This window comes from Bufo gargarizans, chromosome 6 (genome assembly GCF_014858855.1).
Source record: "Bufo gargarizans isolate SCDJY-AF-19 chromosome 6, ASM1485885v1, whole genome shotgun sequence".
NCBI lineage: Eukaryota > Metazoa > Chordata > Amphibia > Anura > Bufonidae > Bufo > Bufo gargarizans.
The window spans coordinates 27690280-27717841 of NC_058085.1; the positions used below are offsets into that span (position 1 = coordinate 27690280).

The 27562-nt window shown below is 43.0% G+C and overlaps 1 protein-coding gene across 1 annotated transcript in view; it reads right to left on the reverse strand.

Moving 5' to 3' along the window:
* LOC122942508 (zinc finger protein 585A-like) overlaps positions 1-27067 on the reverse strand; it is a gene marked incomplete at its 5' end in the record, with an annotated part of 134505 nt that extends 107438 nt beyond the window's left edge. Inside the window, 3 exons of the mRNA XM_044300172.1 lie at positions 12847-14142; positions 18358-18460; positions 27041-27067. Coding sequence (XP_044156107.1) covers positions 12847-14142; positions 18358-18460; positions 27041-27067 — 1426 coding nt within the window. The remainder of the gene's footprint in view (positions 1-12846; positions 14143-18357; positions 18461-27040) is intronic.
* Between the last annotated feature and the right edge of the window lie 495 nt (positions 27068-27562).

Below are 27562 nucleotides of genomic sequence, written 5' to 3' on the forward strand. Positions count from 1 at the left end.
TCGTCAACCAGAGCACCTGAGCACTTTGGTGCTCGATCAACACTACTGCTGAGGCATGGCATCCCACTCTTCTTGAAGGGCAGCCCTCAGGTCATTGACGTTCTGGGGTACAGAGTTACGAGACTCTACATGGCGACTCAACTGATCCCATAGGTTTTCAATGGGATTCAGGTCAGGAAAAAGTGCAGACCACTCAATTTGAGGTCCCCCAGTCTCCAGCAGCTGTTCCCTAATAATGTGATCTCGATGAGCTAGTAAATTGTCATCCATGAAGATGAAATTAGGCCTGTGCTGTTCATGCAGAGGCACGATGACTGGATTAATTATGTTATTCAAGTAGTATGGGCTTGTCACTGTACTATTCACAAAGTGTAGGGCAGTTCTGTATTGGTTAAACACACCTGACCTCACTGTAACACCACCACCATCAAATGCAAAGATTTTCTGATTCATAGTGCTCTCCAACATAGTTGGCGGCCATAATTTCTGCTCAGCGTGAATCGACTTTCATCAGTGAACGGCACTGAGGCCCACTGGTCCCTCGTCCAGCGAAGATGCTTCCTGGTCCAAGCAAGATGATGACGCCTGTGGTCAGGTACCCTTGCAGGTCGTTTAGCACGCAAACCACACTGATGTAAATGGTTTTAAATGGTCTGACATGACACTTGAGTGCCTCTCACCTCCCTTAAATGTGCCTGGGGTTGTGTGTCATTCATCATCTGGTTCCGCAGGGAATTGCTCTGGTCATTAGTGTAGGATGTAGCCAAAGGACGTCCACTTCTCTGCCTTTCTGTGACTCTTCCAGTCTCTCTCTATCTCTGCTGCAACCTGCTGATGACACTCTGTGACACTCTAGGCTCAGCGGCCACTTCTGTCTGTTACAGAACAGCAAGTTGTGCAAAAATACTGAAACAATGAATAGTTGGACATATGCATTCAAAAGTTTAGAGAAGGTCACATTAAGTTCACCTATAAAGGATAGAGTGCATTTTAGGTTCATCCTGAAATTTCACCCATAAGCCAAATATCCCTAAGTTTTTGTGAGTTAACTATGCAAACAGACGATTGTGGTTTATCACTAAATTTCACTGTAATGCACACAGGTAGATTGATGCAGTAATCACGTACAGTATATATGCTGCATAATAAATTGAACCCCGCCAAAAAAAAGAGCTCTTGTCAAAATGGGGGGAATTGAAAATATTTGCTTGCAGGTAGCTGCTTTTGACCTGGACTTCTGATAGCAGGCACAGTCACCCACAGGTCTTCTCTCTCCCTGTCTGCCAGCTTCCCTGCTTCTCTCTATTCTACACAACAAACACATTTCTTTGTAAATGTTAGCCTTTCCCTTCACTCTCCCTGGCAATAGAATACAAGCTTGATTGATTTCTGATTCTCCCTGACTCCCTAAGCTACTTACTGGCAGACAAGGTACAGCTTAAGTACCTTATCCACAGCCCAGCACACAATGGCTTTCTGCTAGGGCAGCTATTGAAATTAGTGTGTAGGGGGAGGAGGAGTAGAGCCCCCATGATACAGTTAATAAAAGAGTTCCACAGGCTATACGTGGCAGAGAATCCAGTCTTTGATTCTTAGGCAGGCCAACTTTCGTTGTCCCAGGGGAGGACAATTAACCAATTTGAATGGCACAGACAAGACAGGTTTGCACCCCTAGTTTGGGACATTTCCTAAATTGCAGTGACAGAGGGTTCACTTTCTCTCGTTACCTGTATTAATCTTGAGTTCCAGGAAAGTGCGAAGGAAGAAGGCCATGAGAGAAGACTTCTTCATTTGGCACCTTCTTTTCAGAAACCTCTGAATCCTCCTTCTTCACCAGCACCAGAACTCATGCACGTGGATAAACTCAAATAGCCTGAAATGAGGCATTCCAATGGCTTACAACTCTATTGCGATGTAAAGGGGTACTATTAACAAACATGTCATTGCGTCATGAGTATTTTGATCCAATTTTTTTTTACAGGAATAAACGGGTTCTCTGGGATTTTGATATTAATTGCCTATCCCCAAGATAAGTCTTGTAAGCAGTCTGCTTTCCCTACCTACTTGCAGTACAAGCCCTAGATAGCTAGACGGCAACTGGTTGACAGTCCCTACGCTATATAAGTGCAGAGACAGACTGACAAACAAAGACCGACAAACACAATACAGGAAAGTCCGTAAATGGGTCAGTACTAGTCAGTCTATGCAGTATCAAACGAGAAGCAAAGAGTAATCAGAAGATAACCCGAGATCAGAACCAGATGGACTAAACAGTACCAAACAAGTAAAAGAGAGAGGTCGGAAGATAAGCAGCGACGAGAAGCATGAACAATCCAAATAAGCACAGGAACAAGAACCAGGAACACAGCTAGTGAGTCAAAGACTGTCACTGGCACTGATATATGGCCAGGAAGGTATTTAAATAGAGCACTGAGTCCCAGGATCAGAACCTAATAGGTCCATTGACTCAGCACTACATTAGTACTCAGTAATAGAGCAGCTGAGCAATCAGCCCACCGTTAATCTCCCCCAGCACACGCCTGCTGCGGGAGAAACAGAGCATTGCATCCTTTTACTAAGGATGCTGTCACCCCGCTGGAGCCCGGACAGGTAAATTTCTTACAACAGGTGAAAATTACATTTATTTCACAAATGATTCATTTTGAAAACTGTGTTTACTTTGTTCAAAAAGTGCTCCAGGTAAAAAAAAATTACCTAGGAGCCATTGGCTTCTAAATGAAGAAATTACTACTGAGCGAAGCGAGTTTCAGATACTTCAATCAAAGTCGCTTTGTTCAAAACTTCGGAACAATACTGTACGGAGATTAATCTCCATACAGTATTAGAATGTATAGGCGGAGGGGTGCGTCCGGACACCAACTGAGATGGCTGCCTAAGCGCTCGGCTCCTGCCTGCACCTCCGCTACTTGGCTAGTGACACCCGCACAAACGGACATATGGGGGAATTGTACCGCACGTCGCAGGTCCTCTCCTCCAACCCGATCCTCCTCACTGCCCCAGACACTGGAAGAGTGGCTGACAAGGGCTCCCAGGACGGCCGTCCCTGCAAGATGCGCTGCTCAACAGGGAGCACAGGAGATCACAAGGGAGGGAACAAATCAACCACCCACCATCACTGAGGTGGCCCAGCCGCTCAGGGACCCTGTATACCAGAGAACCGGCTTAGAGATCCCCCCTGCAGTAAGGGAAGGTACTGTTCCCTTACCCATACTACAGACCCCAGCCCCTTCATGCTCCCCTGGAAGACCACATATGGACCCTTCTGGAGATCCCAGGCCTGCCTCCCTGGAGGGTATCACACCTGCCCTTGTCACTAAGTGCAGCAGCCCCACACTCTATACAGATACATGGGCTAGCTCACCCAGTCGTCACCCGCTGGCTGCAATATCCTCCTCTGCTGCTCCTGACCCACCACACCCATGGGACTCATACCTCAGCCAATTCCTACAAAAGAGGACTTTAGGCTGCTCATATCTGAAGTTAAAGGGGCCTGTAGGGCAGAAATTTCAGCTGTCCGCAACGATATTAAGCATATTGCCGACCGTGAAAATGCACATGATGACACCAGACAATATATTTCCACCCTACACAAGTCTGTTAAAGCCCAAACGGCGTCTCTCAGTGAGATGGGTCGGCACCTGGAGGACCTTGACAATAGGGGTTGTAGAAATAAAATCAGGATCCGGGGTCTACCGGAGGCAACTGGAGATGAAGACCTCTTTGTCACCTTGGAAGCAAATTTTAATATGATTCTGGCAGAGCCGCCCTCGCACAAGATTAAATTGGACAGAGCCTAAAGAGCACTCAAACCCAAGGGTACCGCTGCTCGCCCCAGGGATGTAATTTGCTGTGTCCATGACTACACCCTTAAAGAGTCCATCATGGCGGAGGCCCGGACCCTACGCAAATTTGAATTTACAGGTGCCCTCGTGCAGATTTTTCCTGAATTTTCCTGGCTTCCCTGCAAAAAATGGAGACAATTACATCCTCTCCTCACACTGCTCCGAGACCGTCAGATACCATACTGCAGAGGATTTCCATTTGCCTTGTCACGCACCAACAGGGAAAGACAGCAACCCTTCGCTCCTTCCCGGACCTGCACCCTTTCTGTGAGATGTTGGGACTTCCTGTACCAGAAATGACGGACTGGGAGATTGTTCCTCCACCAACTCGGGTCTGGTTGCAGGTAGCAAGGAATATAAGAGGAGAACCAAACGGGGGCCCATCCTTATCTCCATCAGAACATGGACCACCAGACCGATCCCACAATCCTCAGAAGAGAGAGACGACCCTTATTCGATATCTGCACTACACATATGAGTAGCAGTTTTCTATTGTTGTGTAAATCCGGCATACCTATGTTCTTCTTTGCCATTCATATTAGCTATTTAGCCAGCTACTAATCTACTGTTATTAAGTTTTTACTTTTACGGTGTGGGCCCACCTGAGCACTGGGTGACCTCCAAGTTCTTATTAGTCAGTACGTGCTCCGTAAAGTGCATCTGTCGGTTGACCACTGACACCATGACCCCAGAAGAGGCTCTGGTTACTGCCTCTAGCAGGGATTAACATCCTTGGGAATCTCCACTCATTTCTATCTATATGTTTTTGAGTTTTGTTTCTTGTCTTGTGTTGTCTACCCCTCCCTCTTGTTTCCATCTTCCTTCTTAGATCCCTCACATGCTTGGGCCAACATCCTTCTGAACCCTGAACCTAATACTGGACGAGAGTTCACTAGGCCCGAGGTTATCCAGCCTTGCAGACCTACAAGGCCCGAGGTTATCCAGGAATATGCAGACCTACAACATGTGAATATTGGTGAGCTGTATCTTTCCTGCACTACACTCCCTCATACATTACCATGGTGCAGTGTGTAACCTTAAATGTCAAGGGTCTCAACTCCAACGCCAAGAGAAGCCTTTTGCTTTTGGAGTTGAAATCCCTTAAGGCAGACGTAGTGTTTTTCCAGGATACCCATTTTGATGAAAATACCTCATTTTGCTTTGCTACTCACTTATATCCCACTGCATACTCGGTCACCTACTCTCGTAGTAAGGCGGGAGTCGCAATCCTCATTTCAGCCCATTGTCCTATTATAATAGATTCTACCATAGTAGATCCACAGGGGAGCTACATTATTCTGAGAGGTACACTCGCAGGTCAGTCAATCATACTTTGTAATCTATATGCCCCGAACACATCTCAAATCCACTTCCTTAGCAGATTGTTCCATAAGGCTTTTGGACATCCTGACCCATTAATCCTGTTGGGAGGAGATTTAACATTATTTTTTCAGACTCTATGGACAGGTTGGCCCTACCATGCAGACCCTTAAACTTATCACAGCAGCGATTAACTAGGGACTTCCGCAAAATAATTAGGCAATATTCCTTATATGACCTATGGCGACTTAACCACCCCACTGATAGGGCATTCTCCTTCTACTTTGCTCCACATGGTACCTACACCCGCATTGATTTCTTTTTTGGAACCATTTCCCCCTTACGTGTGCTGAAAGGAGACACTATGGGTCAAATCACCTGGTCTGATCATGCCCCAGTAATGGTTGGAATTAATCCTGGTTCGGGATATACCTGCCAATGCCATTGGCGTCTTAATGAAACCCTCCTTAAGAGACCACTGCTACGAGAAGAGCTGCATGACCATCTTAAATCTTACTTTGAACTTAATGAAGGGTCGGTGGAGGATGTGTGTTCCTTGTGGGAGGCCCATAAGGCGGTAATGAGAGGGCACTGTTCACTTTGATTTGTACAATGGTGCATTCAGTTGCAATTTACTTGAGATGTTGTATTTCAATAAAAATACAATTATATATAAAAAATAAAATAAACAGGTGAAACTCGAAAAATTAGAATATCGTGCAACAGTTAATTTATTTCAGTGATGCAATTTAAAAGGTGAAACTAATATATGAGATAGACTCATTACATGCAAAGCAAGATATTTGCAAGCCTTTATTTGTTATAATTTGGATGATTATGGCTTACAGCTTATGAAAACCCCAAATTTACAATATTCTAGGCTCAAAGTGTCACACTCTAGTCAGCTAATTAATCCATAACACCTGCAAAGGGTTCCTGAGCCTTTAAATTGTCTCTCAGACTGGTTCAGCATTACTGAAATAAAGGAACTTTTGCACGATATTCACATTTTTTGAGTTTCACCTTATTCACAAATACAAACCGGATTCCCAAATATTTGGGACACTAAACAAATCGTGAATAAAAACTGAATGCAATGATGTGGAGATGGCAAATGTCAATATTTTATTTGTAATAGAACGTAGATGACAGATCAAACGTTTAATCCGAGTAAATGTATCATTTTAAAGGAAAAATACGTTGATTCAAATTTTCACGGTGTCAACAAATCCCCAAAAAGAGGCTGGAAAAAGTAAATTTGAGCATAACGAAGAGCTGGAAGACCAATTAACACTAATTAGGTCAATTGGCAACATGATTGGGTAAAAAAAAAGAGCTTCCCAGAGTGGCAGTGTCTGTCAGAAGCCAAGATGGGTAGAGGATCACCAATTCCCACAATGTTGCGCAGAAAGATAGTGGAGCAATATCAGAAAGGTGTTACCCAGCGAAAAATTGCAAAGACTTTGCATCTATCATCATCAACTGTGCATAACATCATCCGAAGATTCAGAAAATCTGGAACAATCTCTGTGCGTAAGGGTCAAGGCCGTAAAACCATACTGGATGCCCGTGATCTCCGGGCCCTTAAACGACACTGCACCACAAACAGGAATGCTACTGTAAAGGAAATCACAGAATGGGCTCAGGAATACTTCCAGAAACCATTGTCAGTGAACACAATCCACCGTGCCATCCACCGTTGCCAGCTGAAACTCTACAGAGCAAAGAAGAAGCCATTTCTAAGCAAGATCCACAAGCTCAGGCGTTTTCACTGGGCCAGGGATCATTTAAAATGGAGTGTGACAAAATGGAAGACTGTTCTGTGGTCAGACGAGTCACGATTCAAAGTTCTTTTTGGAAATCTGGGACGCCATGTCATCCGGACCAAAGAGGACAAGGACAACCCAAGTTGTTATCAACGCTCAGTTCATAAGCCGCATCTCTGATGGTATGGGGTTGCATGAGTGCGTGTGGCATGGGCAGCTTGCATGTCTGGAAAGGCACCATCAATGCAGAAAAATATATTCAGGTTCTAGAACAACATATGCTCCCATCCAGACGTCATCTCTTTCAGGGAAGACCCTGCATTTTTCAACAAGATAATGCCAGACCACATTCTGCATCAATCACAACATCATGGCTGCGTAGGAGAAGGATCCGGGTACTGAAATGGCCAGTCTGCAGTCCAGATCTTTCACCTATAGAGAACATTTGGCGCATCATAAAGAGGAAGGTGCAACAAAGAAGGCCCAAGACGATTGAACAGTTAGAGGCCTGTATTAGACAAGAATGGGAGAGCATTCCTATTTCTAAACTTGAGAAACTGGTTTCCTCGGTCCCCAGACGTCTGTTGAGTGTTGTAAGAAGAAGGGGAGATGCCACACAGTGGTGAAAATGGCCTTGTCCCAACTTTTTGGGGATTTGTTGACACCATGAAATTTTGATTCGACATATTTTTCCCTTAAAATGGTAAATTTTCTCAGTTTAAACTTTTGTTCCGTGATTTATGTTCTATTCTGAATAAAATATTAGAAGTTGGCACCTCCACATCATTGCATTCAGTTTTTATTCACGATTTGTATAGTGTCCCAACTTTTTTGGAATCTGGTTTGTATATAAAAGTTTTGTGTAGTAGACTCCTGATATTAGCTGCAGTCCCTTTGTAGAAGTAGGTCCCCACTTCTTAGTCCAAAGCGTATAAAAAGTGGTTAGGGTCCGCGCTGCAATATAGGAAAGCTTAGGGATAAGGGTACTTTCACACTACCGCATAGGTTCTCACGGTATTGATATCCGTCATAGGGGCTCAATACCGGAAAAAAACGCTTCCGTTTTGGCCCCATTGTCAATAGGGACAAAACTGAACTGAACAGAACGCTCCAAAATGCATTCTGTTCAGTCCTCATAACGGAGAGAAAAACGCAACATGCTGCGGTTTCCTTTGCGTCCTGGGATGCGGAACAAGACGGATCCGGCATGACCCCCAATGCAAGTTAGTGGGGACAGATCCGTTTTCTTTCAGACACAATCTGCCACAATAGAAAACGGATCCGTCCTCCATTGACTTTCAATGGAGTTTATGACGGATACATCTTGGCAATGTTAAAGATAACGCAACCGGATCAGTTCATAACAGATGCAGAAGGTTGTATTATCAGTAACGGAAGCGTTTTTGCTAAACTCTGCCGGATCCAGCAAAAACGCTAGTGAGAAAGTAGCCTTACACAATAAAAATCCCAGTTTTTTTGATGCTGCTTTCCCCAATCTCCTCCTTTACAGCTTCTTAGTCTCTAAACCAACGAGCGCTAGTGGGTATGCTTCTCACGCAAAATCATAATCTTGATCCTTGTCACATCCTTTCAAATGCCCTTAAAACATTTCCTCGTTATTATGGGCCTGTTTTCAGTATTGCTCAATCATTTAAACACTCATATGCATATACTGTATGTAAAACACTCATAAATAAAATAAAGTAAAACAACAATCAAAACTTTCTCTTCATTTACATGTTCACTTCTGAACGGATTAATTATGTGGGTATTGAGGACAGCAATCAGAGCCCCTAGTATTCTTCAGTTAGGGAAGACGATGAGACGGGATACTCTGCCAGACTGCATGAGTGACCAGAAAAAGACGCTGAGACTGGATACTCTGCCAGACTGCATGAGTGACCAGAAAAAGACGCTGAGACTGGATACTCGGCCACAGACCCTGGGACTCCAGCCTTTAGTCAGGGTACCAGCCTTCTGAGACAGATGGACAGCTTACTCAGGTCTTTCCTTAGCAAACCCTCAAACCCTTCTGTCAGGAAGGAGACTGGAGAAGACAGTCCTATTCCTTGCCTGTATTTTTTTGCACCTGAATTTCTCCAGTAAAGAAGCACTCCGATTTACTGCAGACCCTGACTCTATGGACTTATTTTCCATTCGGGTGCATCTTACCATCCCTTCTGGAGAGCAGCAACACATGGAGACACTTTGACGGAGTCTGGGGGACACAGAGTTGCAGCGCTACTGCAGTGCCAGGTATCAGACCCCTCAATATCATCCAATCTGATAGTTATGGCCTATCCTGATAATAGGCCATCAAGAAAACCCCTTTAATGACATACACATTTATTTAGAGCATATGGTGATTTAATGGACCAGTCTTATAGAGATTGTCTGGGTTCAGAGCTGAACAGACATATCCCCTACTTCATCCAGGCAGCCCCTCTGAGGGGAGCATCTGACATTTATCGCACAGGACAAGACTTTTTCTGCAGATCCGGTGACGTTACAGGGTTTCTGCTAGGCGGAGGCTTCTGCCTAGCAGCTTTGCAGGTGATGTCACCGGCACTAATGGGCAGGCTTTAGTGCTGCCCTAGCCTGTAAAACAACTGAGAGGCCTCCTCCTAGCAGTGTAAAAATGTAAACAAAAAAGCAAAAAACAAAACATGAAATGCTCTGGTGCTCATCTCCGAGGGGCTGCCTGGGTGAAAAAGGGGATATGCTCGGATTCAGCTCTGACCCCGGACAACCCCTTTAATTTTTACTTATTGTGCTGCCTACCTAATTTTTGCAACTTTTTTTTATGACGCATAGGGCTTTTTAATATTATGTTTTTCAGAGATTTATTTTCTTTTTTAATTCATACTCAAGCTCCTTATTCTTTAAATATGCAGATTGACACCAAAATACAGTAAATGGTTAAAATTGGTTCCTGTTTTGTTCATATTGATAGTTTTTTATTTTTTTTGTTTCATGCGAAAAGAGAAACTATGCAGACTTTTTTTCTATTTTATTCTCTGTTTTATATATTTTGATATTTTAAATATATATTTTGGCAGGTGGGACAGTTACACATCACTGTAACTGGGGCACCCAAATGTGACAAGTCATAAGAGCCCTGCCTGGCAAGGTAGAAACCACTATGGGCACAAAACAAGCAATCACTGACAGAATATATTAAGGGGCAGCGTCCAAAACCATCCATAGAAACAGTAAAGGATCACTACCCCCTCTCTCCATCCGAGGTATCGTCATTACTTGTAGAAGTATATGTAGAACTGTAAATGCGCCCATGGAGCTCATGGAACAGTCTGAATATTAGAGATCCTCAAAGTAAAACATATCATCTCCGTATTACCATACAAGGATAGGAATGAAAATAGTCATAGGAAACAAAATGATCAAAAATTCAATATATCCAATAAAAATATTGTATATCAAGTCTTCAGCCAGACTTTTGGAGGAGTCGGATCTGTATTCAGGCATCAGGGTTGGCAAGAAGATATCAAATTGGCATTATATGCTAATGACCTATTAATATTTATGTCCAATTCTCAACAACATCTGCGCCCCTTGATGGATTTGCTCCAACATTTTGGCTCTATCTCAGGTTATAACATCAACTCCACCAAAAGCGAAATTCTTGAATTACCATCCAAACTCCATTTGTGGCAGATGAACGGGATTACCCCCACATCAGTCAAACAACATATAACATACCTGAGACTGAAAATAGGCAAAATTTCTAGCTCACTGTACAATTTAAACTATCCGCCACTCATAGGGAAAATAGTGGCGGAACTACAGAAATGGCACACACTTCCTTTGTCATTTCTAGGACTATGCCATTTGATCAGAATGATGAGTTTCTCCAAATTGCTATATCCTCTTCAAACTCTCCCAATACTGTTAAAACATACAGATGTAAACACACTCAATAAAGCTGTCACTAAATTCGTATGGTCGGGGAAGCGTCCACGGATATCCGTACAAAAACTGATGCCATGGAAGCCTGAGGGAGGAGTGAAGTTTCCAAACGTACAGGGATACATCGCTTGCCTCATGAGACAGATAATGGACTGGTTTCATGACACAGATCACATCGCCAACAAAGATCTGGAACAAAACCTAGTGGTTCCTTGGGGCCTGGTGTCTTGCCCACATTCCAACTTGGCTGCTCTCCCCCCAGAGGTCAATAACTCAGTACTGATAAGAGAGATACAGTGGTAGCATGGAAAGTCATCAGGAAAGCATTCAGACTTCCCCACTCAGTCTAAAAAAAATATACCGCTTTGGAATCATCCTGAGTTTCCTCAGGGAAAACATGTAAGATTATCTGAGGACTGGAAATCCAGAGGGATAGTTAGGGCAGTACATCTGATGCACTTAGAGGAGAAACAAATGTTTTTTCCGCGGGAACTGAAGGCAAAATACCAACTACCAGACTCTCACTTTCTTCATATAATCGAAGTGCTAGGATTTTGCAGGCACAAAGTTTGTGACTTCTCTAAAGAAGCACTCACAAACATCATTGATAATATTGTGGGAAGCTCTCCGCGAAAAGTATCACTTTTGGACCTTTACAGAGCCACGTTCGGCAACTTCACAAAAGTTTTACCATCCAAGATTTTCTACAAATGGGAACAAATAAGATCAGCAGCAAAATCCTGGAAGGGTGCGCAAAGGTTTGCGAGTTATTCTGATTGGAGTCGGGAAGGAATTTTTTTTCCTCTTAAGTGGGGAAAATTTGCTTCTACCTCACAGGTGTTTTTTTTTTTTTTTTGCTGGATAACAGGCCGAACTGGATGGACAAATGTATTTTTTCGGCCTTATATACTATGTAACTATGTACCAAGTGGTATACCTATAACTAACACTTCTACTCCACTAGCACCTCAAGTTCTTCTTTTCTTTCAGATAAATCATTCCCTAGGATCTGATTTACCCTTGCTCTTTACGCTTTCTCCAAATGTAAAAAGCCGGCCTCAGATTTTTGGCATGGCATTTGGTCATGCCCTCAGGTCTCAAAATTTTGGGAAAGTCTGATAGTATATGTCAGGACATACTGGTCGATCAACCTCCCCCTCAAACCGCAAACATTGTTGTTTCACTATATTCGCCTTCCAACACACCAAGCTACTCGCCCTCAAAATGTTCCTCTCTTCCTCCACTCGATATTGCTGGTGGCCAAAATAGTAGTATTACACCACTGGCTCTCCATCTTAATGCCAGATGTATCAACAGTGATTTGATAACTGAAGACATTGTTCAGGTATGATCAGATCGAGGCAAAAAGGCACTAAGAGAGCTCTGCTACTAAATTCTTCCGAAAATGGAAGCCTTTTCTGACCACACATTTCATCCCCTCTGAAATCTCAGAGATAGTCAAACCATTCCAGCATACCTCCTAGTACATTATCTCCTCTTTAAAAAGGTACTTTGGGTGCTCTTCAAACTTAACCTTCCCTTTCCCTCCCCTTTTTATGTTTTTTCTTTATCATACTATTATTATATTTTCTAATATTCTGATTGCTGGAAACACATCTTTATCAGTTGCTTCATGATATAGATGGACTATTCAAACAATGTATAATTCCAGAAATCTTGGTATATTTCCCTCCCCTTTTTTCATTTCTGTCCCTGTTTTCAAAATTTTAAATGTTTCACTAAAAAGAATAAAAACACTAAATACTTAAGAGAGGTCACTAAAGGGCTAAGCATGGCTTTTCTCTGTGAGTTTTTTGTTATAGTAACAAGAGCTGATTTCTGATTAAAACATTTTCCACATTCTGAGCATGAAAATGGCATGTCTTCTCAGTGAGTTTTTTGATGTGTAACAAGAGTTGATTTCTGCTTAAAACATTTTCCACATTCTGAGCATGAAAATGGCTTCTCACCGGTGTGATTTCTCTGATGTATAACAAGAGCTGATTTCTGCTTAAAACATTTTCCACATTCTGAGCATGAAAATGGCTTCTCCCCTGTGTGAACTCTATGATGGAAAACAAGTGCTGATTGCTGCTTAAAACATTCACCGCATTCTGAACATGAATATGGCTTCTCTCCTGTGTGAATTCTCTGATGCGTAACAAGAGCTTGTTTATACTTAAAACATTTCCCACATTCTGAGCATGAAAATGGCTTCTCTTCTGTGTGAGTTCTCTGATGTACAACAAGATGTGAATTATTGTTAAAACATTTCCCACATTCTAAGCATGAAAATGGCTTCTCCCCGATGTGATTTCTCTGATGTACAACAAGAGCCAATTTCTTCTTAAAACATTTCCCACATTCTGAACATGAAAATGGCTTCTCCCCAGTGTGATTTCTCTGATGTACAACAAGAGCCGATTTCTGCTTAAAACATTTTCCACATTCTGAACATGAAAATGGCCTCTCTTCTCTGTGAGTTTTTTTATGTGAAAAGAGAGTTGATTTCTGCTTAAAACATTTTCCACATTCTGAACATGAAAATGGCCTCTCCCCTGTGTGATTTCTCTGATGTACAACAAGAGCTAATTTCTGCTTAAAACATTTTTCACATTCTGAACATGAATATGGCCTCTCTTCTCTGTGAGTTTCTTGATGTTTATCAACAATTGATTTATGCTTAAAACATTTTCCACATTCTGAACATGAAAATGGCCTCTCTTCTCTGTGAGTTTTTTGATGTGTAACAAGAGCTGATTTCTGGTTAAAACATTTCCCACATTCTGAACATGAAAATGGCTTCTCCCCTGTGTGAACTCTCTGATGTACAACAAGATATGATTTCTGGGTAAAACGCTTACTACATTCTGAGCATGAAAATGGCTTCTCTCCTCTGTGAATTCTCTGATGTGTAACAAGAGCTGAATTGTTGGTAAAACATTTCCCACATTCTGAACATGAAAATGGCTTCTCCCCTGTGTGAGTTCTCTCGTGTATAACAAGAGGTGATTTATGGTTGAAACTTTTACCACATTCTGAACATGAAAATGGCTTCTCATTTATGTGTGTTGTTGGATGTTTAGCACCTCTTCTGTGACTTTCATTCTGTTTTACAGTCTGTGATGAATCAGAAGATCGGACCTGTTTAAAAGAATCAAATGATGCATTGTTGCTGTGATTAGATGAAGATATATCTTTTATATTGGCATGCTCTTCAAAATCCAAAGATACCAGATGTTTCTCTAAGTTCCTGGTGCAGTCATCTGCCAAGAACAAAAGACATTTTATTATTGAATAATTCTATTGAAATTTTATTGCATTTCAGTATAAAAAATCCACATAAAGGTATGGCACAAAATACAAGAATGAACTGACTAAAACAGTGGTGGCCAAAAAGATCACAATCTAATAGTAGACCGAAGGGCATAACTAGGCCAGGTTGGCCCCCACCTTGAGCAAATTCTCTGCAACCTTTACCCAATCAGTCATTTTAAATACATTTAAATACATTTAAATCAGTACAGACCAAAAGTTTGGACACACCTTCTCATTCAAAGAGTTTTCTTTATTTTCATGACTATGAAAATTGTAGATTCACACTGAAGGCATCAAAACTATGAATTAACACATGTAGAATTATATACATAACAAAAAAGTGTGAAACAACTGAAAATATGTCATATTCTAGGTTCTTCAAAGTAGCCACCTTTTGCTTTGATTACTGCTTTGCAAACTCTTGGCATTCTCTTGATGAGCTTCAAGAGGTAGTCACCTAAAATGGTCTTCCAACAGTCTTGAAGGAGTTCCCAGAGATGCTTAGCACTTGTTGGCCCTTTTGCCTTCACTCTGCGGTCCAGCTCACCCCAAACCATCTCGATTGGGTTTAGGTCCGGTGACTGTGGAGGCCAGGTCATCTGGCGCAGCACCCCATCACTCTCCTTCATGCTCAAATAGCCCTTACACAGCCTGGAGGTGTGTTTGGGGTCATTGTCCTGTTGAAAAATAAATGATGGTCCAACTAAACGCAAACCGGATGGAATAGCATGCCGCTGCAAGATGCTGTGGTAGCCATGCTGGTTCAGTATGCCTTCAATTTTGAATAAATCCCCAACAGTGTCACCAGCAAAGCACCCCCACACCATCACACCTCCTCCTCCATGCTTCACAGTAGGAACCAGGCATGTAGAGTCCATCCGTTCACCTTTTCTGCGTCGCACAAAGACACGGTGGTTGGTACCAAAGATCTCAAATTTGGACTCATCAGACCAAAGCACAGATTTCCACTGGTCTAATGTCCATTCCTTGTGTTCTTTAGCCCAAACAAGTCTCTTCTGCTTGTTGCCTGTCCTTAGCAGTGGTTTCCTAGCAGATATTCTACCATGAAGGCCTGATTCACACAGTCTCCTCTTAACAGTTGTTCTAGAGATGTGTCTGCTGCTAGAACTCTGTGTGGCATTGACCCTGGTCTCTAATCTGAGCTGCTGTTAACCTGCGATTTCTGAGGCTGGTGACTCGGTTGAACTTATCCTCCGCAGCAGAGGTGACTCTTGGTCTTCCTTTCCTGGGGTGGTCCGCATGTGAGACAGTTTATTTGTAGCGCTTGATGGTTTTTGTGACTGCACTTGGGGACACTTTCAAAGTTTTTCCAATTTTTCGGACTGACTGACCTTCATTTCTTAAAGTAATGATGGCCACTCGTTTTTCTTTACTTAGCTGCTTTTTTCTTTCCATAATACAAATTCTAACAGTCTATTCAGTAGGACTATCAGCTGTGTATCCACCTGACTTCTCCACAACGCAACTGATGGTCCGAACCCCATTTATAAGGCAAGAAATCCCACTTATTAAACCTGACAGGGCACACCTGTGAAGTGAAAACCATTTCAGGTGACTACCTCTTGAAGCTCATCAAGAGAATGCCAAGAGTGTGCAAAGCAGTAATCAAAGCAAAAGGTGGCTATTTTGAAGAACCTAGAATATGACATATTTTCAGTTGTTTCACAATTTTTTGTTATGTATATAATTCCACATGTGTTAATTCATAGTTTTGATGCCTTCAGTGTGAATCTACAATTTTCATAGTCATGAAAATAAAGAAAACTCTTTGAATGAGAAGGTGTGTCCAAACTTTTGGTCTGTACTGTACATATAAATAAAACATTTCCTAGAGTTGGACAAGAGGTGCAGAATGTCCCCTTAGTTACCCCACACCATAGTTATCTACCCTAAGAGTCTCTTTCACAGTAGAATTCCCGTTTAGTGTACTCAGAAGAATGCCCCCTTTATGTCTCCAAACAGTACTTATGCCCCCTTACTGCCCCCACACAATAGTTATGCCCCTTACAATAATGCTTCTCCTTAGTGGCCCGACAGCTATGCCCCCTTTGTGCGCCTTCTGCAGTAGTGCTGTCCCTTAGTGTACCCTGTACACCAGTGAGGATCCTGTACTTTGAAACAAGTTAAAAAGTAATACCGAGCACATCATGCTCTTCCCAGCAGCAGACGTAATGTGATGACGTCATCTCTCCTGCTGAGCTGAAGGAGAGCGCACAGGCCGGGGGATTATCTCTGGTCTGTGCGCTCTCCCTCTCAGCCCAGCAGGTACAATGACATCACTGTATCACACCTGCTGCTGGGGAGAGTGCAGGCCGGGGAATGAGACCTGGGCTATAATGGATGACAGATACAGCAGCTGGACTCGGAGGGAGGAGAGTAGAATGGACAGTAGGAAGCACAGTCCTGTCACTCTCAAGTAAACAAACTGGAAGGCACACTCCATAAAATCATCCTTTTTTTCGTGGATTAATATTAAGTGCTTGCGATTCAGATATAAACACCATCCAATGATAATGAAAATTCTATCACTACAGATGAACTATTTCTTGAAATTAGTTTCAGGTGTAATTCTGATGAATCAATCAGAAGAGTCAATTAGGGAATGTTAAATAATATGTGATCCAGTATTACTTGGTGTTTAATGTATAAGATTTATTATACTGCACACTGACACCATTTATACTGATACAAAAGGGCAATGGAAGGTCCCACCAGATACCAACGGCCATCTGACCAATGATTGCTCATAAAATCTGTCAGATGATCTGTTGGTGTAAATGCAGCTTTAGATATAAACAGCAGATCTTGATGGCTTGCTCGCCCAAATGCATTCAGCATGGCAGAACATTCCTCTGACAATCATTAACCCCTTAGTGACCAGCCTGTTTTGGGCCTTAGTGACCAAGCGTTTTTTCTTCCTTTTTTATTTGTTACAGTCCAAGAGCTATAATTTTTTTCTTTTTATTATATGGAGTTGTGTGTGGGCTTGATTTTTGCGGGACGACTTGTATTTTTTATTGTTATTATGTTGGAGCAAATGGGCTTTTATGATTGCTTGTTATTAAGTTTTTTCCGCGGCAACTAACAATAATTAGCATTTTTCTTTATTTTTTTACGGCGTTCACTGTAGGGGATAATTTATGTAATAAATAATATGGACACGGAAATACCAAACATATGGAGATTTTATTTATTTTTTGCAATTTTTTTCATTGAAAGGCGCATTTTCAAGGGAAAAAAAAAGCGTAATTTTTTATGGGACTTTTTTTTATTGAATTTTTTTTATTTTTCTACCATTTAATAGTCACACAAGAGGACTATAACAGACAGCTTTTTGATTGATTTTAAAATGCAATGCATTATCCCTATAGTGAATTGCATTTTAATGTCAGTGCTATTCTGACATTGACTAGCAAGCTGCGCCAGAGAGGAGCAGCCTGCTGGAAATTACTCCAGCCTAGTCTGGGGCCTACAAGAGACCCCAGCCAGCTTTCACACACATCAGCATGGGAGACAGAGGGAGTCCGCTCCCTCGGTCAGCACTTTACATGCGGCAGGCGCCACTGCCCACAGCATGTAAAGTGTTAAACAGCCTGGATTGGCACTACTGCCAGTCTGGGCTGTTAGAGCAGGGCCGCGGCTCTCTTGTGAGAGCAGAGATCCCACTCCCTTCTGAACGTGGGGACCCGTGCAGCGCTTAGACTGGGCAGCCGTAAAAAAAAATGGTGGCTTAGACTAAGGCCCCTTAGTGACCGCTGTAAAAAGGTGTATGGGTGGTCACTAAGGGGTTAATAGCCCCATTGATAGCATGTCAAGGCATGTAGATGAATTTATTTATGCATGTGTAAGAAACACAGATTAATACAGATTTTTAAGAATTTTTAGGAAAATAATGTAAGTCATATGTTGCATTGGTATCCTGTTCTCAGCAACTTCCTGGTAATTAGTGCCTATACTTGTCCTCTCAAAGCCAGTGTGAGCGAGTACTGTCTATTTGGACAACGGGCCATTAGCATCAAAGGTACTGTAGTTGTCAATTATCTGAAGAATGGCTGACAATTGTCCAGTAGGTGGTACATGGCTAGTGGGAGGCAGGAAAATGCTGGAAAATCTCTCTGCTTTACTTAGTGGTCACTACTCACCTGGGCGGTTATCTGCAGGAATGTCCTCTGTACTCTGCTCATCACCCCTCACATATGTCTCTGTAGGATTAATATTGTTCAGATCTTTACCCGGATTTACAAGCTGTGAAATAAATATTGTAGAAGTCATCAGATGGTTGGAGAAGTCACGTGGAAGGTTTTATATGACCAGAAAAGATCAGTAATTAGAATCATCACCAAAAATTACCGAACAGCACGACTTATCTGACCCAAATATCTGCAGGTCTCCTGTATAAATCCAATCTGATTGCTTCGTTATTCCAACCAGTTTGCAATGCAGGGAGAGTAGTCCTTATAATTCCATCCCTAACATTACATTGTGTATGACATTACATTGTGTGTATATAACTGTCACGGAAGGTGTACAGAAAACTAGAAGACACAAAATGAAGATCCGACTGACTGGATCCAAAACTAAGGAACCAAAGGGTAAGCCCTGCAACAGCCCTGGCTCTCTCCCTTACTGCTCAGCCTATGCAAACATCTCTATGGTAGATGATTGCATACCCTCGTTCCTCGACTGTTTGACACCTGAACACCCTATAATAGTGAGGGGACACGACCACAGGCTCCCTACACTAAATACGGAGGGAGTCTGGGTCACCTAGGATCCAGCAAACAGGAAAACACAAATGAATGAACAAACTTATCTGTAGAAGACTCAGTAGTAGAATCCAGCATGCACACACTCCAGGAAGTTGTATAAACCGCAAAGTAATGCAGTATGGGAAAGGGATTTAAAGGGATGCAATCAGTGCAACTACATGACAGCTGAGAGAGGCTAACGAGATGAGAAAATGAAAGCAAAACAAAAGGAACCTCAAGGAGGAAGTTCTGAAGAACGTCTGTCAGAGCTTCTCAGATGTCTGGTGGTGACAGTACCCCTCCTTCTATGAGTGGACTCTGGACACTCAGAGCCCACCTTCTCAGGATGGGACCTATGGAAAGCCCTGATGAGACGAGTGGCCTTAATGTCCGTCACTGGGACCCACATCCTCTCCTCAGGACCATAACCCTCCCAATAAACGAGGTACTGGAGAGAACCGTGGACAACACGAGAATCCACAATCCTAGAGACCTGAAATTCAAGATTACCATTAACCACAATCGGAGGAGGAGGCAAAGACATGGGTACAATGGGTTGGACATAAGGTTTTAATAAGGACTTATGAAAAACATTATGGATCTTCCAAGTCTGAGGAAGATCAAGACGGTAGGCAACAGGATTGATGACGGACAAGATTTTGCAAGGCCCAATAAACTTAGGACCCAACTTCCAGGAGGGAACCTTCAATTTGATATTCCTAGTAGACAACCACACCAGATCACCAACATTCAGGTCCGGACCAGGCACACGTCTCTTATCCGCCACACGCTTATATCTCTCACTCATGCTCTTTTGATTATTCTGAATCTTTTGCCAAATAGATGACAAAGACGAGGAGAATCTGTCCTCATCAGGTAAACCAGAAGACCCCTCTCCAGAGAATGTCCCAAACTGCGGATGAAACCCATATGCACCAAAAAATGGTGACTTATCAGAGGACTCCTGACGACGGTTATTTAAAGCAAACTCAGCAAGGGACAAAAAAGAACACCAATCCTCCTGATTCTCCGCCACAAAACAGCGCAGATATGTATCCAGATTCTGATTGACGCGCTCTGTCTGGCCATTCGACTGCGGGTGGAAAGCAGAAGAGAATGACAACCGAACCCCCAAGCGAGAACAGAAAGCCTTCCAGAATCTGGAAACAAACTGCGTGCCCCTATCAGAGACTATGTCTGAAGGAATACCATGCAATTTGACAATGTGATCAATAAATGCCTGTGCCAGCGTCTTAGCATTGGGCAAGCCAGGAAAAGGAATGAAATGCACCATTTTGCTAAAACGGTCCACCACCACCAGAATCACAGTCTTCCGTGAGGAACAAGGCAGGTCCGTAATGAAGTCCATGGACAGATGTGTCCAAGGACGGGAAGGAATGGGTAACGGAAGGAGAGGACCTGATGGCCGTGAATGAGGGACTTTGGCACGAGCGCAGGTCTCGCAGGCTGCCACAAAACCCTCAACCAACTTACGAAGCGCCGGCCACCAGAATCTCTGAGCGATGAGATCCACTGTGGCTCTTGCCCCCGGGTGTCCAGCAAGGACAGTATCGTGGTTCTCCTTAAAAATCTTGTGTCTTAAAGCGAGAGGCACAAACAACCTCCCAGGAGGACAAAGATCAGGAGCCTCTGCCTGGCCTACCTGAACCTCTGCCTCCAATTCAGGATAAAGAGCAGAGACCACCCCACCTTCAGCAAAAATGGGACCCGGGTCTTCAAAATTCCCACCTCCCGGAAAACAACGTGACAGGGCATCCGCCTTCACATTCTTAACCCCAGGGCGGAACGTGAAAACAAAATTAAACCTTGAAAAGAACAAAGACCATCTGGCTTGTCTCGGGTTCAGACACTTGGCTGACTCCAAGTAGGCCAGATTCTTATGGTCAGTAAACACGGTAATAGGGTGTCTGGCTCCCTCTAGCCAATGGCGCCATTCCTCAAAAGCTAACTTGATGGCAAACAACTCCCTATCTCTCACATCGTAATTTCTCTCTGCGACGGAGAGTTTCTTCGAGAAAAAGGCACACGGTCGCCATTTGGCAGGAGAGGAACCCTGAGACAAGACCGCACCCACACCCACCTAAGAAGCGTCCACCTCAACTATGAAGGACAGAGAAATATCAGGTTGTACCAAGATGGGAGCGGAGGCAAAACTCTCCTTGATACTAGAAAAGGCCTTAAGCGCCTCTACCGACCAGGAGGAAAAATCTACCCCCTTTCTAGCCATATCAGTGAGTGGTTTAACAACAGAGGAATAATTCAAAATAAACTTCCTGTAATAATTGGCAAAACCCAAAAAACGCATCAGCGCCTTCTGATTCTCAGGAAGCTCCCACTCAAGCACAGCGTGGACCTTCTCGGGGCCCATGCGAAAACCAGAAGCGGAGAGAAGAAACCCCAGAAATACTAAGCCTAAAGAACTGCAAACACACATTTTTCCAGTTTAGCGTACAATTTATTCCCCCACAGGATGAGCAAGACCTGACGTAGGTGGTCCTTAGTAGTTTTAAAATCAGGAGAAAAAATCTAAATGTCATCTAGATACACTAATACAAATTTCCCCATTAAATGATAAAAAATGCTGTTCACAAAATGCTGAAAGACGGCTGTAGCATTCATCAAACCAAAAGGCATAACCAAATTCTCAAAATGGCCCTCAGGGGTATTGAAGGCCGTCTTCCATTCGTCTCCTTCTCTGACCCTGACCAGGTTGTATGCCCCTCTTAGATCCAACTTGGAAAAAACTTTAGCCCCAACAATCTGGTTAAACAGGTCCGGGATCAGAGGAAGCGGATAAGGTTCACGAATTGTGATACTGTTCAGCTCCCTGAAATCCAAACATGGTCTTAAAGAACCATCTTTTTTCTTAAAGAAAAAAACAGTGGCAACAGGTGACTTTGAGGGTCATATGTGTCCCTTTCTCAGACTCTCAGAGATATAAGCACGCACAGCGACCCTTTCAGGTTGGGAGAGACTCGTTGTATAAACGAGATTTAGGCAGCTTGGCGCCTGGGGTGAGATTAATAGGGCAATCGTACTCCCTGTGAGGGGGCAAGTCCTGAACACCACTCTCAGAAAACACATCCGAAAATTCAGAGAGAAAAGATGGTACAGTCTTAGTAGAAACCTCTGAAACAGATGTCGTGAGGCAATTCTCTCTGCAAAAGTCACTCCAACCATTTATTTGCCTCGCTTGCCAATCAATGGTGGGGTTATGTTTAGTGAGCCAGGGTAGCCCCAACACTAGAGGAGTAGGCAACCCGCTTAGGACGAAACATGACACATCCTCAACATGAGTATCACTCACAATCAAACGGATATTGTGAACTATGCCCTTTAACGATTTCTGAGAAAGTGGAACGGAATCAATAGCAAAAACAGGTATATCCTTTCCAAAAATGCATACCTGGAAACCATGAGTTATAGCAAATTAATTATCAATGAGATTTACAGCTGCTACACTATCTACAAAAATCTCACAAAAAATGTTCTTGCTCTCTAGCGCCACCCTGGCAGGTAGGACAAAACGGGAACTACAAGCAAACGGAAAACCTTCAATTTCCGCATCAACCTTGCCAATAGTAACAGATGGAACATTTTTAGAGGATTTTTTTTCTTTTTATTTCTTTATTACTCTCAAAAAACTGCCTGAATCTCCTAGAGGGACAAACATTTGCCAAATGATTTATACCTCCACAACAGAAACAAACCTTCCTATGAGAGCTGAATCTTCTATTGTCAGAGGCAAGCAAACCCAGCTGCATGGGCTCCTGCTCAGAAGGGATTGAGAGCGACTGAGACCCCTGTGCACTGAATGAGACCGCCGCACTGTCCTTGGACTGAGTATGACAGGAAGGAGTGATCTCTCCTCTCTCTCTAAGACGCCTGTCAATACGAACGGCCCGAGACATGGCAGAGTCCAAGGAGGTAGGTCATCCATCAACGGTATATCATTAAAAACATACATGAAAACAGCAATCATGGGAACACGACGGTGTTACAAATAATTGTATAAAAACGGAGAAAGCTCCAGACCAAAAAGGGACTAGTATCCCCCCATACACACGTGGGGCAGTGTCAGCTTATGCCCCAAGAGGAAGCGTGAAGCGAAACGATCGTCGGGCGGCTGCTTCAGACCAGGGTCAGTAAGGAAGTTGAATTGTTGCACTTATGCACTTTAATAGTTTTTTCTCCCCCTGCAGTTTCTGCCTTGTGAGGGCTGCACTCAGGCTCACACTTCCTTAATTGGTTGTAGTGTTTTATTATGCATGCTCTGGGTGCATTTTGCTACATGTGCCCCACTAAGCTGACACTGCCCCAAGTGTGTTTGAGGGGATACTAGTCCCTTTTTGGTCTGGAGCTTTCTCTGCTTTTTTACAATTATTTGTAACACCGTCGTGTTCCCATGATTGCTGTTTTCATGTATGTTTTTAATGATATACCGTTGATGGATGTCTAACAAAGGAATTAATTGATTATAATAATTCTCTGTGTGGATGCTTTTTTGAGCATTGTAGGTGATATACGATTAACTCTATGCGAGATATTCATGATTCTGTTTTGGTGTTTTACAAATATATAACATTCTCAACTTAAAAATTAGACTGCTATATGTAGTCAAAATGGCACCTGTATTATTTGTAATATATAGCGCAGGCGCCATTTTGCGCTGCAAAAATAAAGCTCTCTAGATTTTTTTAATTGAAGAGCAATTTCTGTAACTTACCCCTAAGTCACTTATATCTTTGACCAAATATAGCCGGAAAAACATTTTAAGTTGAGAATTTTTTTTTGCCCGCGAACAATGTTACAAATATTCAAATGGCCCTCGGCAGCAAAAAGGTTTCCCACCCCTGCTGTAAGGGCTGCTGTCGCTACTGAGCCTAGGAGCCTGAGGGGGCCCAAAGACCCTTGTGCCACATAAGAAGACACCGGTACTATACAAAGTTCATGCAGGCCAAGTTACATCTCTGGCTGGAGGGAAGGGGTAAGGTCAAGAATTTGGCATGGAGCAGGGAATGCAGTTTAAATTTTCGCCTCAGACAGCACGAAGGCTATGTGCTTCCCTGCCCCTGGCCACAAAGCACTGAGGGAAGGGTCCCAAGCTGAACTCTTGCACCAAGGCACATGAGCCTTTAGCTACGCCCCTGAATATTATATTATACTCCATGCAAGAAGGATGACTTGCATCTACATGTGCTAGAATAGAATCCGTGGTATGATCTTGGTACTGACATTCTTATATCAAGGAGACACCAGGAAACTGAACCCTAGACTACAAAACCTTCGAAGATAATGATGCATTTATCTCCTGATGTTCATTTTCAAGATGACAATCTGAGCACAATTTTGGTTGACCATTTGTAGTAGAGCATGGACCCGGCCTTGTGCAACCACAAAAGATCTGCAGCAGTTGACAGAGAAGGCCATCTAAAAAGTCTCTACAGGGAGTAAATAGTGAGAAGATCCTGACAACATGTAATGTCTATGGTCAGCTGTAATCCTGTCATCTCCATCTATCTCATTAATACAAGGATAAATCACATAATACTGAAGGATAAAACAAGACTGAACACAAGATCTTCACAGTCTTCTACAGATCAGAGGGGACATTTCATGAGACCTTATCTCTATCTACCTGATCATCTTTGGGACATTATGATGTTCTTCTGAACCATCCTGTAGAAGAGGAGGACTGGGACATCTCTCTGGTGTTCTTATCTCTTCCTTAACTGTAGGAAACACATCCAGTGACTGAATTCATTCCTTACATACAGATAATGATAGGTGTGCATTTAGTCATGTCTACTACCTGGTGATATGAGGGGCCGGTGATCCTCCATCATGATGTCCTTATATCCATCTACCTGATCATCCTGTGGGACATTGTGATGTTCTTCTAAATTATCCTGTGGAAGAAGAGGACTGGGACATCTTTCGGGTGTTGTTCTCTCTTCCTTAACTGTAGGTGTTTTAGAATCAGGATTAGATTGGATGGTCAGCCATCTTGTCTTAGGTATACTTCTTGGGGCACATTTATTAAGACCGGTGTTTTAAATGCTGGTCTTAAAGCCCTAAGTTGGCGGGGGTTGCCGAAGTTATGAAGATGCGCAGGCCCGTTACCTTTGCCGTCCACGCCACACCCACAATTGTAGACCTGGCATGAGGGCGAAGTTGCAGATAGCGGCGCTACTAACTGTTGCATCGACATCTGCCCCTTGAAATACACTTAATTTAGGCTTATTTCAGAATAGTAAAGGACCCCCCTTGTGTTTACACCTCAAAAAGGAGCTTAGATAAAGAGTTAATCGCCATTTTGAAGTGAATACTGAGTACTTTTAATACTAACTACTTCTGCTGAGAAAAAAAGAGGCCTTTAAGTAATACTTTTTTTGATGATAGAATGGTTACCTTTAGAAAGCAGATAATATTTGCACTAGAAGTTGAAGCCTTGGACAAGATAAATGTATTTGTCTATTAAAACTAACCATTTGCATGTTTATGATCGATCCTTGCTGTTGGACAGGTGATAAATCAAAGAGCCGATCTTGGCTTTATGGACCATGGGGCTCTTTGGAAAGAAAAATGGAGATTGGTACTTGAATTGGAGAGGACTAATGGAAGGCCCCAGGAACAAATTATTTATGCAAGAAGATTGTGATAAGGAAATTTTATCCAATTAGAAGTTGCTGTCGGTGTAACTTGTGTAGATGTATGGTTACATAGAAATGATGATGAAATGAGGTAATCTGTGTGTAAAACATTGAAGTCTACGTACAGCGAAAAATTTATTAAAATATTAATTATTCCTTTGTTCTCTGAGTTATAAAGGACGGTGTCCAGGACTTATAACCAAGTGCTGCCTTTTACCATGGCTGTAATTCACTCCCATTTACGTCTTATGCCCTAATCTGCCTAAATTTTACATTGACTTAAATACTGTCTTGCTGCTCTTGTATCTGAATAAGGCCTCATTCACACGTCAGTGTTCGGTCAGTGATTTTCAGCCGAGATTTTGAGTCAAAACCAGGTGAGGCTCTGAACACAGAACAGGTACAGATCTTTCCCCTATACCTTGTCATGAACCCACTGTGCCACTAAGTGAGCCCCTCATTATTTACAGTACCCCTAGTGGTGGGGATAGACTTTTCCGAGAGGAACACCAAGTCGCGAGCTCTTGTGAAGGATTGACACACGAGGCAGCTGGTCCAGACAGACCAAGAGGTACCTGATCAAGGTACCAGAGGTACAGACGTAGTTAGCAGGCCAAGCTGTAACCATGAGCAATAGTGAAGGACCAAAGGATGAGGCAGAGGCAAAGTCAAACAAGCAGTAGTTCTGGGCAGGTGGCACAGGTATAGGTCAGGCAATCCGGATTGGCAACAGGGGAATTCAGGCAAGTTGGCAGGGATCAAACAGGTAGCGGAGTCCAGAAACACAAGCGCGGGTCAGATACACAGGAAGACGAGCAGAGATATCAGCAACCTTTGCAGGACACAAGGACCTTGACGCTCAGGCACCTGCAAAGGGTGCTGAGCCACTTATATATGTGCAGGAGGGCTAGGATTTCGTCAGCAAGGTCATATGAGCTAACCCATAAATCACAGGAAGTGACGTGCGCTAAAGGAACTGCTACAGACGATAAGCTGTAACCATGCTGTGCTCAGGGCTGGAAGGAAACTGCGGAGCGGATCCCAGGACAGACAATGCCTGTAAGGAAAGAGCCAAGGACTGCAGTGATGAATGGGGAAACACCGGTGGCAGATCAGCGCTGAACACGGAGCTTGCAGCGATAAGCAAGGGGACATTGGCTCATAGCAGCCACTGTTACATAACTTATGTGTGTGGAGGCTCAAATCCTAGGTTTTGGCTCACAATCACTGATGGAAATCACTGACGTGTGAATGAGGCTTAAACAAAAGAATATTCTGAGGAAGAAGTTGCTTCAAAAGGTTTAAGTTGCAAATTTCCAACAGTAGGAAACACATCCAGTGACTGAATGAATTGATCACATACAGATAATGAGAGGACATGTTTATTTAGTCATGTCTATTACCTGGTGATATGAGAGGCTGGTTTTCCACCATCATGATGTCCTTGTACAGATCTTTGTGTCCTTTTACATACTCCCACTCCTCCATGGAGAAATAGACGGTGACATCCTGACACCTTATAGGAACCTGACAACACAATGATACAGTCATCACCTAGATTCCTGCATAGCGTTCTTTATAATGTTCCAGCATTCCCAGCAGTGTCACCTCTCCAGTCAGCAGCTCAATCATCTTGCTGGTGAGTTCTAGGATCTTCTCTCTATTGATTTCTTCATGTATCAGGAAGTGAGGTGGAGGCTCCGTGATTGGACTCAGGGTTCTTCCCCATCCTTCAGACACAGGAGCCTGACAGCGCTCACTAGAAGGTCTTCTTCACTACTGTGTAGTCCTGGTTATGGAGAGACACAGTAATAAATATCCCTCCATACATCTACAGAGTCCCCTCACCTCTCCAGTCATGTTCATCTGTTAGTAACATAGATAAGATGAAGTAATGTGACATCAGAATCTCTCACCTCTCCAGT